Source organism: Odocoileus virginianus, unplaced genomic scaffold (assembly GCF_023699985.2).
Source record: "Odocoileus virginianus isolate 20LAN1187 ecotype Illinois unplaced genomic scaffold, Ovbor_1.2 Unplaced_Contig_6, whole genome shotgun sequence".
Taxonomy (NCBI): domain Eukaryota; kingdom Metazoa; phylum Chordata; class Mammalia; order Artiodactyla; family Cervidae; genus Odocoileus; species Odocoileus virginianus.
Window position 1 is genome coordinate 1,869,913 of NW_027224323.1, and position 19,681 is coordinate 1,889,593.

The window sequence follows — 19,681 nt, forward strand, 5'->3', positions numbered from 1 at the left end:
ACAAGTATCTGCTGCCCTGACGACACCCAGTTCCCCCTGAACTTAACTCTTCTCAAACCTTGAGCTAACCAATGCATTTTTCTTATGGAAGTGTTTGTCTTAAGCTATGCGGATGAAACGGCGCATTTGCTTTGGAATTTGCAACTTCTTCAAATGGTTCCACCTAAGACTAACCTTTTTTCTTTTCTCAAACCTTGGGCTGATAATAGCTCAACAAACCAGTATTCATATCAATTGTTTTATGGCTGGGGGATGACACACCTCGTGCTAAGCTATCTCAAAAATGCATATTGTGGGAGAGGGGCCTGGTGAAACTCCTTCAGCGTTGAGGTGTCCCTCTTATCTGGTTAATACCTTTCTAAGAGACTAAAACGGCTTGCTAAAAACCAGCAAGGGGTGGTGGGCAGGGGGCACTCTTTCTGCCCCTTCTGATGTCTGTGTCTGAAGCTTTGTCTGTCTCTCCTATACTTGAATAAACCCTTGATACACCGAAGCTCTGAGCGATCCAGGCTCCTCGCTGCTCCCGGAATTGAAATCCTCCCATCCGGAGGCCCAGCATCCCGGCGTGTTCAGGGCTCAGCAGCAACCCTTCAGTTTCTGGTGATCAAGCGTTGTTGGTACACACAGAAGGAGTCGAAACCTCCTCAGAGCCGTCCTCTGTCTTTCCATCTCGGGAGCGGACACGAGAGAAGGGGGGAAGGCAGACGACGTTTCAGGACTTTTGCAAGGGGGCATTTTCAAGGCAACCGCCTCCCTGCTTTGGGACAGCGGCCAGCAAACGCCCCGTGTGACTTGAGAAATGTGCCGGAGACGCGGTCCAGCCCTATTTGTGAATGAAAAGGCTCCGTGTTTCCGGCTGTCCGAGATCCCTTGGCAAACATTACCATCTCTCAAGGAGCACAGAAGATCTTCTGTTGACAGGCCAAAAAAAGAAAAAAGGACGGACGACACGCCCTCTCTACAGAAGATCTTGTGTGCTATTTTGCAGATTGCAAGGCTTGCTGAGTCCGCGGACAACCTAACTTGGGTCAGGCAGGACGGCTGTTACTCCGGAGAGTGAATCAGCAGCACATGCGTGGACCGCGCGGACCTCCTGGGGTCAGAGCCTGAGATCACATCTCCCGCGCGCGGCCCGCTGACCTCGGCTTCCCGGGCCCGGAGACTGCCCTGCAGGTAACCCGCTTTTCTTGATTTGTTCTCCAAGCAGCAGCCAGCCCGGCTGGTGACCCACAGCCCACACGTGGCCTCCTGGCACCACCACCCCCCGCCACTCCCCGGAGGCTGGCTGTACTTGGCAGGCAAATTTTCTTTAAAAAAAATAGAAAAGAAAAGAAAGAAATCCATGTCGGATGTTGCCTTGGAGCGGGGTTTCTGGAAGGACTGTAGAATTAAATAGCAAAAGAGAAGGCTTCCCTGGTGGTTCAGATGATAAAGACTCTGCCAGACCTGGGTTCATCGCCGCATGGAGAAGATCTCCTGGAGGAGGAGGGCGTGGCAACCCACTCCAGTATCGTTGCCTGGAAAATTCCACGGTCAGAGGAGCCTGGTGGGCCACAGTCCACCGGGGCCGCAAACAGAGGAATGCTCTGCGGAGCAGACCTCTCAGATGCTAAGAGATTTCAGAGCGTGGGGGACTGGGTGCTGAAAGAGATGCTGAGATTCAAAACTGAAGTGGGTTTGGGAACCGAGCCCGGAGCGTAGTGGAGAAGCGAGGCATGCTGCCCGGGGGTCTGGAGGGTGGCCAGAAACCCAAGGGCTTGCAATTCCTTCTTCCCTGGAAGAGCATCAAAGGCTGAATTATAGGTACTACTTCACTGAAGGGCTTTCTTTCTCTTTTTCTGTATCCTTTTTTTTTTAATGGAGATATAAATAGCAGATAACTTTGTGAGAGTCTGCCCGGTACAAAGGGACGTTTTGATACACCTATGTGTTGCAATATGCTTGCGTCGATAGCGATAGGGTGAGCTAACTCTGCTGTAGCCTCACATAGCTTCCGTTGCCTTTTGTATGTTCAGAACAATTAAGGTCTAGTTTCTTAGTAACTTTGACCCTGCTATTATCTCCGGAATGTATTTACCTACACGTTGCAAGGTTGCCTCCTTAAACATCTTCCGGTTCCCCCGGGACAGCTCAGCTGGGAGAAGGACGATGCCCCCAGCTCAGAAGCCCACCCCACCGCGCAGGCCACACAAGCCAATCTCTCTTCCGCTCATAAGCAAGGCTCAGGGTCACTGCGAAAGTCATGCCACATCAAGGGTCACCGACCTCCCCCCACCCCCAAGAGCCAGAATTGGCTTCCCTCATGTCTTTATGGTTCCTCATGGCCACAAAGAGGCTGCCAGGGACCGGCATTTTCACTACACATAATGTTACCTAGTCACTCGGAGACGTTCAATCTTTATTGGGCATCCAGGGAAAGAGAAGTCGAAGGTTAGCCCAAGGAATGAGCCTCACATCAAGGGACACGATTGCCACTCATCTGTACAAAGCACCTGTTGTCACCAGACAGTTGTTTGGACAAACAAATAAACGTGTTCCTCCCTTTTGCTGGAGTAGGAAGTGGCAACCCACTCCAGTATTCCTGCCTGGAGAATCCCATGGACAGAGGAGCCTGGTGGGCTACAGTCCACAGGGTCGCAAAGAGTCGGACGTGACTGGGCGTCTAACGCAACACTTCCCTTTTCCTATTATTGTTTGCGACAGATATCAGCATACCATGTGCTATCCTGACTCTTTCTCTTTTTTTTAATTTATTTTTTTATTGACAAATAATTGCTTTACAGAATTTTGCTGTTTTCTGTCAAACCTCAACATGAATCCGCCATAGGTATACATATATCCCCTCCTTTTTGAAACTCCCTCCCATCTCCCGCCCCTCTAGATTGATACAGATGCCCCCGTTTGAGTTTCCTGGGCTATACAGCAAATTACCATTGGGTATCTATGTCACATATAGTAATGTAAGTTTCCACGTAGTCTTTTTCATTAAAAAAAAAAAAACAAAACTGGATATATGGGCTTCCCTGGTGGCTCAGCGGTAAAGAATCCACCTGCCAATGCAGAAGACCCAGGTTCGATCCCTGGGTCAGGAAGATCCCCTGGAGAAAGAAATGGCAACCCACTCCAGTACTCTTGCCTGGAGAATCCCATGGACAGAGGAGCTTAGCAGGCTACGGCCCCCACGGGCTCGCAAAGAGTTGGACACGACTGAGTGACTAAACAATGACAAAATATTGCATCTATAGATTATGTGGTCCATGCACACATGGATGCACACAACGGAATATCATTTAGCCACGTCGGGGGATTCGGACACAGGCTACAGCGTGGGCGAACCTTGAGGACATTTCGCCACGTGAGATACGCCGGACAGGAAAGGACAGATACTGTGTGGTTCATGGATATAAGGAGCATAGACTCATCCGATTCATGGAGAAGAAGGCATGAGCGTGGGCTCCGTGGGCTGGGGGAGCGGGGTGGGCAGGAGCGTGTTTCATGGGGACAGAGTCTCCGTCTGCGGAGACGAACTAGTTCCGAACGTGGGCCCCGGGGACGGCTGTACAATGCCGGGACTGTGCTCACTGCTACTGCGCTGTCCACGTAATGACGGAGACGGGAAATTCGGTGATGTCTGTTTGTCGCTGTTGACTTGCCAAGTCCGGTCTGACTCTTTTGCAACTTGACAGACTGTAGCTCGCCAGGCTCCTCTGTCCATGGGATTCTCCAGGCCAGAGTACTGGAGTGGGCTGCCGTGTCCTCCTCCAGGGGATCGTCCTGACCCAGGGATTGAGCTCAGGTCTCCTTCACTGGCAGGCGGGTTCCTCACCACTAGTGCCACCTGGGAAGGAATTTCGTATTGATACGACATGATCTTCCATACAAATCTTTTTTGTTTTTAATCAATGTATGTTTACCACAGTTAAAAGGCCATCAGGGCTTCCCTGATGGTTCAGCTGGTAAAGAATCTGCCTGCAATGCAGGAGACCTGGGTTTGATCCCTGGGTTGGGAAGATTCCCCTGGAGAAGGGATAGGCTACCCACTCCAGTATTCTTGGGCTTCCCTGGTGGCTCAGCTGGTAAAGAATCTGTCTGCAATGCGGGAGACCTGGGTTCCATCCCTGGGTTGGGAAGATTCCCCTGGAGAAGGGAAGGGCTAGCCACTAAAGTATTCTCGCCTGGAGAATCCCATGGACTTATGTATGGTCCACAGGGTCGCCAAGAGTCAGACACAACTGAGCGACTTTCACTTTCACTGGAATTAAAAATAAAAAATATGTATCAGAGATCATGTTGTATCGATGTCTTATCACTTCATTTTGCGTTTTCCTTTATACCGCCTCCTTTATGTTGGGGATCAGAAAGCTGTGGTCCCTTCCGCAAACTCAGCCTGCTTTTGGAATTCCAGTTTTATTGACAGACAAGCTCAGCCGTCTGGATGGTCAGGGGCCACGTCCCGCTGTACAGGCAGAAAGAAGTGGCAGGGGCAAGACCACCTTGGCAGGAAAGCCCGAAATATTAATCATCACGCTCTTGATAAACACATGTTCTGCCTTCTTTTTCGTTCCCCCTTCTCTCCTTTTCTTTTTTTTTTGCTCACACCTCAAGGCTCGCAGGATCTTCGGTCTCTGACCAGGGATTGAAATGGGGCCCAGAATTAACAGCATGGAATCCTAAGTACTGGGCCACCGGGGCGCGGCGGGGCGGGAGGAGTCTTAATATTCTTTTTTTTTTAAATTTTGGACAGTGTTATTTATTGATTGACTTGGCGCTGTGCTGGGTCTTCATCACGGCTCAGGGCGTTTTCTCCAGGGGCAGCGAGCAGGGGGTCCTCTCTAGCTGTGGTCTGCGGGCTTCTCACTGCAGGGCCTCGTCTGGTGAAAGGGCACGGGCTCCAGTCTCCTGCGGCTGCAGCTCGTGGCCTCGGGAGCACCAGCTCAGCTAGTTGCCCCACCGCGGCACGTGGGATCTTCCCGGACTAGAGATCAAACCCGTGTCTCGCTCTCCGGCAGGTGGATTCTTTACCACTGGGCCACCGGGAAAGCCCTCACATTTTTTTTTTTTTTAAGTCACATCAGGACTCAGACACAAAAGGCCAGAAACCCCAAACCAGATGGTTTTTTGTTTTGTTTTTTTTTCCTGGTCAAGTTGAAAGAGAGTTCCAACCAGGACATACCCACTCCAGCCTACGCCCTGCAGTCTGGCCCCAAGGACACTGTTTGGACAGGCTCGCCAGCTGGCTCAGTGCTAACCGACCTGCCTACAGGGCAAGAGACTTGAGAGACGGGGGTTCGATCCCTGGGTGGGGAAGATCCCCCGGAGGAGGGCATGGCCACCCACTGAACAGTCCGTGGGGTCGCAGAGACTCGGGCAGGGCTGAGCGAGCACACACGCTGTTTGCACACCGGCCCCATCTGATCCAAGGACCTACCTCGAGGGCATTTGGAACCTCATCAAACTGAACACGCCTCCAGTCTGCCGCTGGACTAGAACATCCGCTTCGTCCCGAGTTTGTGCAAACAGGACCAGTAAACCGCAACCTGGGTGAGGTCTGAGGATTCTAGAACCTTTGGAGGAAACACGGCTTGCTTGCTGTTGTTGAGTCAGGTCTGACGCTTGCGACCCCGTGGACTGTAGCCCCGCCAGGCTCCTCCGTCCGTGGGATTCTCCAGGCGAGAAGACTGCAGTGGGTTGCCATTTCCTCCTCCAGGGGACCTTCCAGACCCAGGGATCGAACCTGCGTCTCCTACATTGGCAGGTGGGCTCTTTTAACCTCTTGGGCCAGCAGGGAGAACCTTGCTTCCTTGCTCCCGATGTGGGACTCAAGGTCCGTCTGGACCGAACCAGGCTTCCAGCAGCCACGCCTGAATCCGGAACGCCTCGGGAACTTTCACCACAAGGGAGAAACAGTGGTCTGTTTTGGGGCCTCAGAAGCAATCACCCCCTCTGTCCTAAGCTACATCTAAGGAAGTCCGCGTTCTACATCCTGGAGACGGTGTCCAGTGTCTGTAAAGCTTCTTCTGCAGGGAAGAGCATCGCTTCGGTTCTTTATTGTTTCCATATTAACTGATTTATTACTTATGACTGTGCTGTGTCTTCTTTGCCGTATGCTAGATCACAGGCTCTAGGGCTCACAGACTTCACTGTTCATCTGCAAGAGGGATCTTCCCAACCCGGGGATGGAAGCAGCGCCTCCCGCATTGGCAGGCGGATTCTTTACCGCTTAGCCACCAGGGAAGCCCCTGTGTGATTTGCTGATGTTTTGGCCACACCGGTCAGCATGCGGGATCTTAGTTTCTCCGACCAGGGACTGAACCCACGCGCTTTGCACTGGAAGCTCACAGTCTTAACTACTCGATTGCTGGGAAATTTCCAGGAAGAGCCTTCCTTTATGGGTTTTGGGTCACTTTCACAGGCTACTGGCAGAATCAGATTTTTCCCTCTTGTTGAAACTCAGTGCCCTAAGCTGACTGGCCTCACAGGATTGCCTGCATGCTCAGTCGTGTCCGACTCTTTGCAACTCCAGGCTCTTCTGTCCGTGGGGTTCTCCAGGCAAGAAGACTGGAGTGGGTTTTCATGTCCTCCTCCAGGGGATCTTCCCCACCCAGGGACTGAACCCACAAGTCCTGCATTGCGGGCAGATTGTTTATTTATCTAATTTTTTACCACTAAACCACTGTATTACTTACTGTATTACTTATCAACAGTTCTGTTCCTGCTGCCCAAGTATTCACCTCTTTATTTCTTACAGGAAATACAAGGAAAGAGAGGACATGGTACATCTGGAACACTCTTGGTAAGACAGGGCTGTGTGCAATTGGTCATCTCCACCGTCTGCCTCTGCGTCTCTTCCGGTCAGTTTCTCAGAATCCGTTGATAGTAAAGTGAGCTTTCTCAGTTAGTCACTCATCAATGCCCCTTGGAGTTCCCTGGAGGCTCAGATAGTAAGGAATCGGCCTGCAATGCAGGAGACCCGGGTTCGATCCCTGGGTCGGGAAGATGCCCCTGGAGGAGGGCATGGCAACCCACTCCAGGATTCCTGCCTGGAGAGTCCCGTGGACAGAGGAGCCTGGCGGGCTATGGTCCTCGGGTTGCAAAGAGTCGGACACGGCCAAGCAGCTGAGCGCATGTTATTGAATGTATGACAACACCGCTTCCGTTTTACATTTTGGGTTTCTGGCCTCAAGGCATGTAGGATCTTAGCTTCCCGACCAGGGATCAAACCCGTCCTCCCTGCATTGGAAGGCAAAATCTTAACTGCTGGACTGCCTGGAAAAAAAAAAAAAATTCAAGTGCCTAAGAGATGTATTCAGACTCTTCTGAAATGGGATTGATGTTATGTATTTTAAAAGTGTGAGTTGTTTTAACTAAAAAAAAAAAAAAATCAAATGCCTAAGAAAGTGAAACTGAAAGTCACCCAGTCGTATCGGACTCTTTGTGACCCCCGTGGACTATACAGTCCATGGAATTCTCCAGGCCAGAACACTGAAGTGGGAGCCTTTCCCTTCTCCAGGGGATCTTCCCAACCCAGGGATCAAACCCAGGTCTCCCGAATTGCAGGAGGATTCTTTACCAGCTAAGCCACCAGGGAATGTATTTGAGCCACAAGAGATGTATTCAAATTCTTCTGAAATGGGATGATAATATATATTTTTAAAGTGTGAGTTTTTTTTAAACTATCTGAAATCTGAAATGGGTTGATAATATTCTTTAAAAAATAGTATGAGTGTTTTTGCTGAAAAAAAAAAAAGGGAAAAAAATGCCTAAGAGATGAATGCAAACTTTTCTGAATGGGATGATAATGTTTTTTTAAAAAAAGAGTATGAGTTGTTTTTAACTAAAAAAAAAAAAAAAAGAAAAAAAGAGTCAAATGCCCAAGAGATATATTCAAACTCTTCTGAAATGGGATGATAAAATATATTTTTAAAAGTGTGAGTTGTCTTTCACTAAAAAAGAAAAAATTAAATGCCCAAGAGGTGTACTCAAGCTCTTCTGGAATGCGATCATATTAACAAAGTGTGACTTGTTTTTAACCAAAAGAAGAGAAAAAAAATCAAATGCCTAAAAGATGTATTCAAATTCTTCTGAAATGGGATGATAATATATCTATAAAAGAGCATGAGTTGTTTTTAACTTGAAAAAGGCGGGGGTGGGGAAACTCAAATGCCTAAGAGCTGTACTCAAGTTCTTCGGAAATGAGATGATAATATTAAGAAAAAAAAAGTGTGAGTCATTTTTAACTAAAAAAAAAGAAGAAAAATCAAATGCCTAAGACGTATTCAGGCTCTTCTGAAATTCAAAGCTAACATTAAAAAGTATGAGTTGCTTTTAACAAAAAGAAAACGCCTAAGGGATGTATTGAGACTCTTCTGAAATGGGATGATAATTTAATAGAATATATGTTTAGGGCTTCCCTGGTAGCTCAGCTGGTAAAGAATCCACCTGCAATGCAGGAGACCCCAGTTCGATTCCTGGGTCGGGAAGATCCCCTGGAGAAGGGAAAGGCTACCCACTCCAGTACTGTGGCCTGGAGAATTCCATGGACTGTATAGTTCATGGGGTCGCTAACAAAAAAAAAAAAAAGAAGAACAAGAAAAATCTAATACTTAAGACACGTATCCAACCTCTTCTGAAATTCAATGCTAATATCCAAAAAAAGTACAAGTGGCTTTTAACAAAAAGAAAATGCCTAAGAGATACTTTCAGACTCTTCTGAAATGGTATGATAATATATATACTATATTTAATACAATATATATTTAACTAAAATAATAAAAATATTGAATAATTGATATATATTATATTTAATGTAATATAACATATATTTTTAGAAAGAAGAAAAAAGAATCAAATGCCTAAGAGATGTATTCAAACTCTTAGAAAAAAGAATCAAATGCCTAAGAGATGTATTCAAACTCTTAGAAAAAAGAATCAAATGCCTAAGAGATGTATTCAAACTCTTCTGGAATGGGATGATAATATATATTAATTTAATATAATTTATAATATATATTTAGTAAATGTACATTATGTTTAATAAAACATATATATTTTTTCATTTATTTTTATTAGTTGGAGGCTAATTACAATATTGTAGTGGTTTCTGCCACACATTGACATGAATCAGCCATGGATTTACATGTGTTCCCCACAGCATATGTTTTTAAAAAGAAGGAAAACGAATCAAAGGCCCGAGATGTATTCCGACTCTCCTGCACCGGGATGCCCCTCTGGCAGCGGCCTGGAGGGGCGGCCCCAGCTTTCCCGCTCACGGAGGCTGTGTCCTTCGATGCAACCCCGCACGCAGCCTTGGCTGGCCCGTGTCTTTCAGGAGCTGGCTGGCGCTCGCCGTCGCTGCGCTTCTGGGTCCGAAACCCTCAGCCTGCGGCCCTGCACCTGACCCCCGGCCCAACATCCTCCTTCTGATGGCGGACGATCTCGGCATTGGAGACGTCGGTTGCTACGGCAACACCACCATCAGGCAAGGACCGGACACCGGCTTATCTGACACCCGGGTGCAGAGGTCCACGATGAGCCCTCTGACCTCTGGTCTAGGCAGTTCAAACTTGAACAGAGCTGTGCACACATCCTTTCTTTGTAAGGTATCGGGCTTCCCAGGAGGCTCAGTGGTAAGGAGTTCGCCTGCCGGTGCAGGAGACTCGGTCGGCTTCTACCCCTGGGTGGGGAAGATCCCCAGGAGGAGGACATGGCAACCCACTCCAGTAGGCTTGCCTGGAGAATCCCATGGACAGAGGAGCCCGGAGGGGGCTACAGTCCATGGGGTCGCAGAGTCAGACATGACCACGATTAAAAGCACTTCCACCTTGCATTCTTCCCACACCTGCACTCAGCCCAGCTCAAACGCATAGTATAACTGAATCACTCCACTGTACGCCAGAGACGAATGCAACATGGTGAATCAATGATACACCCATATAAAAATTTTTGAAAATAAAAATAAAAAACACTGAGAGTCCTAAGTGAGAAATCACCCTGGCTCTCAATTCTGGATGTTCTATTGAGTCCATCTCAGCCTCAGTAGTACAGTGTGGAAGCTTCTGGTAAACAATGCAGTTAAGTGGGATTTCCCTGGTGGTCCAGTGGTTAAGACTCCGCCTTCCAACGCAAGGGACGCAGGTTCGATTCCCGCTCAGGGAACGAAGATCCCGCGTGCAGAGGGGCGTGGTCAAACATCAAAAAACAGTTATGCAGTTGATGTTTCTTTGATGGTTCGGAAGACGTTTGAGGTTTTGCCACTCTTTGTTTTCTTTGTTGTTATTAATTTTCAGTGGAGTATAGTTGCTTTACGATGTTGTTAGCTTCTGCTAACAAAGTGAATCAACTATACGTACACCTGTATCTCCCATCTTTTTGGATTTTCTTTCCCATTTAGCCACCACAGGGCATTGAGTAGGGTTCCCCGTGCTGTAGTGTAGGTTCTGACTAGTTATCTATTTTATATATAGTGTCACGTTAAGTCGCTTCAGTCATTTCCGATTTTATACACAGTATCATGCTAACTCGCTTCAGTCATCTCCGCCTCTTTGCAACCCCATAGACTGTAGCCCACCAGGCTCCTCTGTTCATGGGGATTCTCCAGGCAAGAACACTGGAGTGGGCTGCCACGCCCTCCTCCAGGAGATCTTTCTGACCCAGGGATCGACCTAGGAATCTCCTGCATGGGCAGGTGGGTTCTTTACCGCTAGCACCACCTGGGAAGCCCTTAGTATCAGTGGGGTCTATAGGTCAATCCCAAACTCCCAAATCATCCCACCCCACCCCACATTCCCTCTTTGGTATCCATACGTTTGTCTCTACATCTGCGTCTCCATTTCTGCTTTGCAAACAGGTTCATCAGTACCATCTTTCCAGATTCCACATATACACGCTCATATACGATATTCTTACGTTTCTGACTCACTTCACTCTGTACGACACCCTCACCTCTGCAAAGTCGTTGCCTTTTGCTCATTCCTAAGGCGGTAAAAAATCCGCCTGCCAGTGCAGGAGACGCAGTTCAATCCCTGGGTCAGGAAGATCCCCTGGAGTAGATTAAGGCAACCCACTCCAGTATTCTTGCCTGGAGAATCCCATGGACAGAGGAGCCTGGTGGGCTACAGTCCATGGGGGTCACAAAGAGTTGGGCATGACTGAATGTACTCACGGAGATATTCATTGGTAAACTGCCAGGTTTTCCATCAAGTAGGATGTCACTCTGCTTTATGGAAAGAAAAACAAACCCTGTGTTGGTTTGCTGAGGATTAAGAGAGTTAATGTTTTCTTGCACAGGACTCCAAACATCGACCGCCTTGCGGCGGATGGCGTGAGGCTCACCCAGCATCTGGCCGCCGCCCCTGTGTGCACCCCAAGCAGAGCAGCGTTTTTAACAGGCAGATACCCACTCCGATCAGGTCGGTCCTTCCGTCTAACCACACAGTGGACAGGAACACGCTCTCTGTGACTAATCAGGCATGAATTATTCAGTACAGGGTCTGGAGAATGCTCCAAGTCCCCCTGTATTTTTTTTTTTACTGTTTTTGTTTTATTGTGGTCAAAGTCACATAATATACAGCATCCTATTTTAACCATATTTAACCACACAGTTCAAGGGTTCCCCTGGTGGTTCAGATGGTAAAGAATCTGCTTGCAATGCAAGAGACCTGGGTTTTGATCCCCGGGTGGGGGAGATCCCCTGGAGAAGGGCACGGCTATCCACTCCAGTAATTCTGGCCTGGAGAATTCCATGGAGTGTACAGTCCGTGGGGTTGCAAAGAGTCAGACATGACTGAGCGCCTTTCATCCACAAACTGAAATGGTGTCTCCATTAAAGACAAAGTCGCCATAACTAGACTGGCCGGCAGCCACAAAGACCCAGCGCAGCCAAAAAATAAGATAGACATAAATTTTTTTTTAAAAAAGAAAGTACACTGGGTGAGAATGCCAGAAATAAACTCCATGAGCTCAACTCATGTTGGAAGGTTAAATTTTCCATCGCATATTGAGTCACAGAGATTTCCACCAATACAGGGTTCAATCCCTGGGACAGGAAGATCCCCTGGAGAAGGGAATGGCAACCCACTCCAGTATTCTTGCCTGGAGACTCCCATGGATGGAGGAGCCTCGTGTGTCACGGTCTACGGCTCACAAAGACCCAGACAGGACAGAGTGACTAACACTTAACAAGAGCAGTGATGATAAAACTAGATGTCTGACTGTAACCTCTCTCTGAACACCATTGATCAAAGGTATGGTTTCCAGTCAAGGCCACCGTGTTCTTCGGTGGACAGCCGTCTCTGGAGGACTTCCGCCCAGTGAAATAAGTTTTGCAAAAATACTGAAAGATAGAGGCTATACCACCGGACTCATAGGTATGTACACTTTCTAAAGATTAAGCACATTACTATTTGTTTCTTCTGAAGACTTTTACACTGGACTCAGTTTAGATGATCCCAATTTTGTTGGCAACATCCAAAGAATCATAGTCAGGAGCCAGCCAAACAGTATTGAGCACATTATTTTTAGACGGACATTTAATTCATCTATGGGCTTCCCTGATAGCTCAGTTGTAAGGAATCCGCCTGCAATAAAGGAGACCCCAGTTTGATTTCCTGGATTGGGAAGATCCCCTGGAGAAGGGAAAGGCTACCCACTCCAGTATTCTTGGGCTTTTCCCTTGTGGCTCAGCTGGTAAAGAATCCACCTGTAATGCGGGAGACCTGGGTTTGATCCCTGGGTTGGGAAGATCCCCTGGAGAAGGGAAAGGCTACCCACTCCAGTATTCTGGCCTGGAGAATTCCATGGACCGATAGTCCATGGGGTCACAAAGAGCTGGACACGACTGAGCGACTTTCACTTTCAATTCAACTAAAAAGTTTCCAAATGAAATAGTTGGGAAACACAGTAGAATCTCTCACTGGACATAAAGCTCCATGCATGCTGAGATGCTGTTACCCACATTGCTTCATGCAAAGTAGATGCACCAGAAATATCAGCTTAATGAGACTTTTGGTGGTTCATACAGTTTTCCGGTGCACTATGATTTAAAAGCGTAGAAACTGGGTGGGGGTGGGGGGTAGAGTGGGACTTTGGGATGGACACGGACACACGGCTGTATTTAACATGGAGAACCAGCAAGGACCTGCTGGACAGCGTGGGGAACTCTGCTCAATACTCTGTGATAACCTTATGGTCACCAGGGGGAAGGATGGGGGAAGGGACAGTCAGGGAGTCTGGGATGGACATGGACACGCTGCTGTGTTTACCATGGAGAACCAGCAAGGACCTGCTGGCCAGCTCAGGGAACTCTGCTCAATACTCTGTGATAACCTTATGGTTCCCAGGGGGAAGGATGGGGGAAGGGACAGTCAGGGAGTCTGGGATGGACATGGACACGCTGCTGTGTTTAACATGGAGAACCAGCAAGGACCTGCTGGACAGCACAGGGAACTCTGCTCAATACTCTGTAATAATCTAACTGAGGAAAATTTTTGAAAAAGAAGAGATACATGCATATGTATCGCTGATTCACTTTGCTGTACATCTGAAACTAACAGAACACTGTTCATCAGTAATACTCCAGTATGAAATAAGAATTTTTAAAATAAAAATATATCTGCAAATCATCTACAAGACGGCATTGGACGCATCATCGATATGGCAGTAACAAATTTTCAACAGAATACAAAATCTCTCTAAGGTCCCCACTGCAGATCACATGCGGTTCTAATCCGTTGCTGTTGTTCAGTCGCTCAATCGTGTCTGACTCTTTGTGACCCCATGGACTGCAGCACGCCAGGCCTCCCTGTCCTTCACCATCTCCCAGAGTTTGCTCAAACTCATGTCCATTGAGTTGGTGATGCCATCCAACCATCTCATCCTCTGTCGTCCCCTTCTCCTCCTGCCTTCAGTCTTTCCCAGCATCAGGGTCTTTTCCAATGAGTCAGCTCTTCGCATCAGGTGGCCAAAGTATTGGAGCTTCAGCTTCAGCATCAGTCCTTCTAATGAATATTCAGGACTGATCTCCTTTAGGATGGACTGGTTGGATCTCCTTGCAGCCCAAGGGGCTCTCAAGAGTCTCCTCCAACACCACAGTTCAAAAGCATCAATTCTTTGACACTCAGCTTTCTTTATGGTCCAAATCTCACATCCATACATGACTACTGGAAAAACCACAGCTTTGACTAGATGCACTTTTGCTGGCAAAGTTACAGAGTTCTCAACTGAGAAACAATAAGATGCAGGCAACTCACAGGTGTTTGAAAGAACGATCAGACTCAGAAGATGGAGATGGTGATTAGTTACAATGGGCACCAGAAACACGGGCACACTTCTCCTTGCCTTGACCCAACCTGGCCAGGTTCCTGGGGAAATAACAGCAAACACCATCCCCTGCCCACCTGCCTGCACCCTGACCTCATCCCACCACCCAGCAGAGAACCGAGGACTCGGCAAGCACGTCGTACCCACTCACCGAAGGATGAAAGGACCACTGTCACATCTGCACACTTTTTTTTTTTTGCTTATTTTCCAGGAAAATGGCATTTGGGTCTCAACTGTGCGTCTGCCAACGATCACTGCCACCATCCGCTCAATCACGGCTTCGACTATTTCTATGGAATGCCGTTCAGCATGATGGCAGACTGCGAGCGCTGGGGACTCTCCGAGAAGCGTGAGGTCCTGGAGCGTCGACTTGGCATCTGTTCCCAGCTCGTGGCCTTGGCCGCCCTCACGCTCACAATCGGGAAGCTCACCCACCTGATCCCAGCCTCCTGGACTCCGGTCATCTGGTCGACCGTCGTGTGCCTCCTGCTCTTCACCACCTCCTGTGTGGTGGGCACCCTGATCACGCACGCGGACTGCTTTCTGATGCGGAATCATTCCATCACAGAGCAGCCCATGCACTCTCAGAGGACGACGCCACTCATGCTCCAGGAGGTCTCATCCTTCGTCAAAAGGTGAGTGCAGAGAGGCACCTCAGGGTGAAGACGCATCCCAAATCTCTTCTTCCGAAATGGGTAGGTTGTTGTTCAGTGGCTGAGTCGTGTCTGACTCTTCGCGGCCCCATGGACCGCAGCACGCCAGGCCTCCCTGTCCATCACCAGCTCCCGGAGCTTACTCAAACTCATGTCCTTCGAGTCGGATGAGATGCCATCCAACTCTCTCATCCTCGGCTGCCCCCTTCTCCTCTTGTTAATAGGTATAAAAAAAGTGAAACCGACAGTCGCTGAGTCATGTCTGATTCTTTACCACCCCATGGACTGTAGCCCACCAGGCTCCTCTGTCCACAGGATTCTCCAGGCAAGAATATTGGAGTGGGTTGCCATGCCCTTCTCCACGGTATCTTCCCAATCCGGGGATCAAACCTAGGTCTCCCGTGTTGCAGGCAGATTCTTTACCATCTGAACCACCAGGGAAGCCGGCATGGTGAAATCCTTCTGGCTCAGAAAGACAGTTTTGGTCAAATGGATGGTCCTAAATGATGATCCCTGGAACCCATCTGGGTCCACGGAAACAAGTGAACAAGAAATAAAGCCAGGCATGTTGTATCGGTTTTCAGAAACAAGCAAGGACCTCTCCTCCTCTTTGTGTCCTTTCTACACGTCCACACCCCGCTTGTCACGACTGAGCACTTCCGTGGGAGGAGTCCCCACGGGCTTTACGGGGACAACACAGAAGAGATGGACTGGATGGTGGGTAAGTAGCTCTGCTGTGCGAACACTTTAACGCCTGCTTCATAGTCACCACTGCTCCCTGTCCTTTGTTCTCTGTAACCTTCTTTTGCCTCACTTTCAAGTGTTCACCACACTATCCTGTGTCTCATGCAACCTTGTCGCTCTCCTGAAATTTTTTGAAGGCTGAATGGGGGCATATACAGAGAGATGTATCAATCTTAGATCAAAGACGCTGTCTGGTTGTTCAGTCTCCAAGTTGTGTCCGACTCTTTGCAACCCCATGGACTGCAGGACTCCAGGCTCCTCTGTCCGTCTCCATCTCTTAGAGTTTGCTCAAATTCATGCCAGTTGAGTTGGTGATATCTGATCATCTTATCCTTTGCTGCCCCCTTCTCCTCCTGCCTTCAATCTTTCCCAGCTTCAGGGTCTTTTCCAGTGAGTCAGCTCTTCCCATCAGGTGGCCAAAGGACTGGAGTTTTAGCATCAGTCCTTCCAATGACTATTCAGGGTTGGCTTCCCTTAGGATGGACTGGTTTGATCTTGCAGTCCAAAGAACCCTAGGAGTCTTCTCCAGCACCACAGCATCAGTTCTTTTGCACTCAGCCTCTTCATGGTCCAACTCTCACATCCGTACATGACTACTGCAAAAACCAGAGCTTTGACCACACCCACTAGAATCCCACACTTCTATCACTGGTCACTCAGCATGCTTTCATACTAAAGACTCCTTTTCATGAAGCGTTCCAAAAATTTGGTGAAAGAGTGTCTTCTGTTTTGACCGCCTCAGACACATGTGTTCTTTGCAGGCCAGATCCTCGATACTTTGGACACAGAAGGGTTGACCAACAGCACCCTCGTTTATTTTACATCGGATCACGGGGGATCCTTAGAGGCTCAGTCTGGAAACAACCAATACGGTGGCTGGAATGGGATATACAAAGGTGAGAGATAGGCATTCTCAGATGTGTGTCTACAGTCTTCATCTCTTCCCAATAATTGTCAACCCTTCCTCTGGAATGTGAGTTTACAAAAGCAAAGTCACAAAAATCAGAAGAACCCCAATGATCACTGTGGTGGACAGAATCACGTCCCCAAAGATATCCATATACTGACCCCCAAGTGCTGGATAGAATAATGTCCCCTGATACATTCACATCCTGACCCTAGTATGGTGGAAAACCAACACTCAGATTTATAAGCAAAATAAAATCCAACCATGTAGGAGCTAAATGTCATCATGTCATTAAACAGAGATGGGGAGAAAGAGTGATTTAAAATGAACACAAGGGTTAGGTCACCCAGGGAAGCAACCCCTGATTTGCAGTCACATTCTTTCCTGTTCATGTTTAAACACAGGTGGCAAAGGCACGGGTGGCTGGGAAGGCGGGATCCGGGTCCCGGGGATATTCCGGTGGCCTGGGATCCTGCCGGCCGGCCGCGTGGTCCATGAGCCCACCAGCCTGATGGACGTCTTCCCCACCGTGGTCCACCTGGCAGGCGGCCAGGTGCCCCAGGACAGGTAAAGATCGGCCCAGAGAAGGCAATTCCGTTTTGCATACAAAGTGTGCGTCAAACATCACTTTCCTTTGGCCTAAAACGCCCAAGAGATGGGTACCTGGAAAAGCATCGGTCATTACGGGCTCCCATGTCTGCTTTATGGTGTACATGTGTCCTTCTCCTGAGTTAAAAGTGGAGTCTCTTGAGTATGATGATGGTCGCTGAAACACACCAATATATTTACTGACAGTCCATCACGAGACAGTCCTTTTCACGTAGCCTGGTAGAGACTTTTGATGTTTCCATTTTTTTTTTTCTTTTTAAAAATTATTGAGACTTGGAAGCCCGGTGGTTGAGACTCCGTACTTCCAATGCAGGAGTTGTGGGTTCAATCCCTAGTCAGGGAACTAAGATCCTACATGAAGCACAGCATGGCCTCCCAAAAAAATTATAGAAAATTTGGGAGTAAAAGAAAGAAAATAATGTCTTAAACTTGCCAACATACAGATGAATACATAATTAATTTATATGATGAAAGTGAAAGCGTTAGTTGCCCAGTCATGTCTGACTCTTTGCGACCCCATGGACTGTAGCCTGCCAGGCTCTTCTGTCCATGGGATTTTCCAGGCAAGAATACTGGAGTGGGTTGCCATGCCCTTCTCCAGGGGATCTTCCCAACCCAGGGATCAAACCCAGGTCTCCTGCATTGCAGGCAGATTCTTTACCAGCTGAGCCACCAGGGAAGCCCCATATATATAGTATATACGCATACTTATTTTATTATATATATTTATGGAATGATTCCAGGTCTTGTGGAAGCACACCATGTATTTCTGTAAGGAGTTAAAGCTCCAGTGCGTATAAAACCAAGCAGCTGTTCCCAAACAATAACCCATCGGTGCATTCAGAATAAGGCCTGGTAGACCTTTGCTTCAGGCCCCTGCAGGGGGCGGACCCGCCAGACTGTTCCAACCCAAGGTCCTGCCTGCAGGCGGATGGTATACCAGCTGCCCGCCGGGGGCTAATGGCTCCCGCCCGCTTCCCAGCGCCTCGCCCTGAGTCCGCCCCCCTCGCTCCCGACTGCAGGGTGGTGGACGGCCGGGACCTGCTGGGCCTGCTCCAGGGCACCGCGCAGCACTCGGACCACGAGTTCCTCATGCACTACTGCGAGAGCTTTCTGCACGCCGCCCGGTGGCACCAACGCGACCGTGAGTCCGCCGCACGCGGGGGCCCGGCTTGGCCTCTGCTCTCCTTTTCTGCTCCTTCACGCCTTTCATTTATTTCCACGTGATCGTCTTTGCTTCCTTCTTGGCGGTATTTTCCTTTCGATCCCAGGAGCATCCTTTAGCAGTCAATCATCCTGTCCCCCAAGGGAAGGGAAGGCTTGCCTATGGTTTCCTGTTTGTTCAGTCGCTTAAGTCATGTCAAAGTCTTTGGCGACCCCATGAACAGTGTGTAGCCCCGCCAGGCTCCTGTCCATGGGATTCTCTGGGCAAGAATACTGGAGTGGGTTGCCATGCCCTCCTCCTCCAGGGGATCTTCCCGACCCAAGGGTCGAACCTGGGTCTCCTGCATTGCAGGCGGATACTTTACCTTCTGAGCCACCAGGAAGCCCAAGGATACTGGAGCGGGTTGCCAGGCCTTCCTCTAGGGGATCTTCCCAACCCAGGGATGGAACCTGGGTCTCCTGCATGGCAGGCGGATTCTTTACAGTCTGCCACCAGGGAAGCCCATGCCTGTCCCATCCGCCCCAAACACGCTCATGAGACCGGCCACCGTCCATCCTTAGCCTGCAGGTCCCACCCGCACTAATTCTCGCCTTCCCTCCAGGAGGTGCAGTGTGGAAAGTCCACTTCGCGACCCCCGTCTTCCAGCCGGACGGCGCAGGCGCCTGCTACGGGCAGGTGGTGTGCCCCTGCTCCGGGGACGGGGTAACCCAGCACGCCCCACCGCTGCTGTTCGACCTGTCCCGAGACCCTTCCGAGGCCCACGCCCTCACGCCGGACACGGAGCCCTCGTTCCACCGGGTGGTGGAGACCGTGGTCCAGGCCGTGGCGGCCCATCGCCGGACGCTCAGCCCGGCTCCGCTGCAGCTGGACGCGGCGGACAACACATGGAAGCCGTGGCTGCAGCCGTGCTGTGGTCGGTTTCCTTTCTGCTGGTGCGATCGGGACGCGGACCCACGATAGGAGCCCGCCTGGGAAACCCGGCTCCCCGACCCCCTGCACGCCTTCACCGGCGTCAAACAAATATAAACCACCGGTGTGAAGTCAAGTCACCTGCTGGTGTGGGCTTGAATCCTTTCACCTAGAATCCAGGCTGCGGTCAGTGTAGGGCAGTGGTGGGGGGGAAGGAAAGGCTGAGATGTATGAAGACAGTAACTTGGAAACTCACATTGCGCTGCGTTGTGCCAGACTCTTTGCGACCCCATGGACTGTAGCCCCACCAGGCTCCTCTGTCCATGGAATTCTCCAGGCAAGAATACAGGAGCGGGTTGCCAAGCCCTCCTCTCGGGG

At 49.3% G+C, this 19,681-nt stretch overlaps 2 protein-coding genes across 5 annotated transcripts in view; one reads left to right on the forward strand and one right to left on the reverse strand.

Annotated features, from left to right (window-relative positions):
• ARSH (arylsulfatase family member H) overlaps positions 1-19,681 on the reverse strand; it is a 49,370-nt gene that overhangs the window by 24,667 nt on the left and 5,022 nt on the right. The window lies entirely within an intron of this gene.
• Positions 396-19,443, forward strand: ARSL (arylsulfatase L). Of its 2 annotated transcripts, XM_070463823.1 has the most exons (11): positions 396-1,173; positions 6,749-6,793; positions 9,329-9,478; positions 11,287-11,408; positions 12,243-12,365; positions 14,528-14,951; positions 15,554-15,690; positions 16,475-16,609; positions 17,025-17,187; positions 18,252-18,373; positions 18,996-19,443. In XM_070463823.1, the coding sequence occupies exons 2-11, from the start codon at positions 6,771-6,773 to the stop codon at positions 19,352-19,354; spliced, it is 1,758 nt and encodes a 585-aa protein (XP_070319924.1). In that variant the 5' UTR covers positions 396-1,173; positions 6,749-6,770; the 3' UTR covers positions 19,355-19,443. The 2 variants fall into 2 exon arrangements, with proteins under 2 accessions (XP_070319924.1, XP_070319925.1); XM_070463824.1 differs by lacking the exon at positions 9,329-9,478 and having other exon boundaries at positions 397-1,173.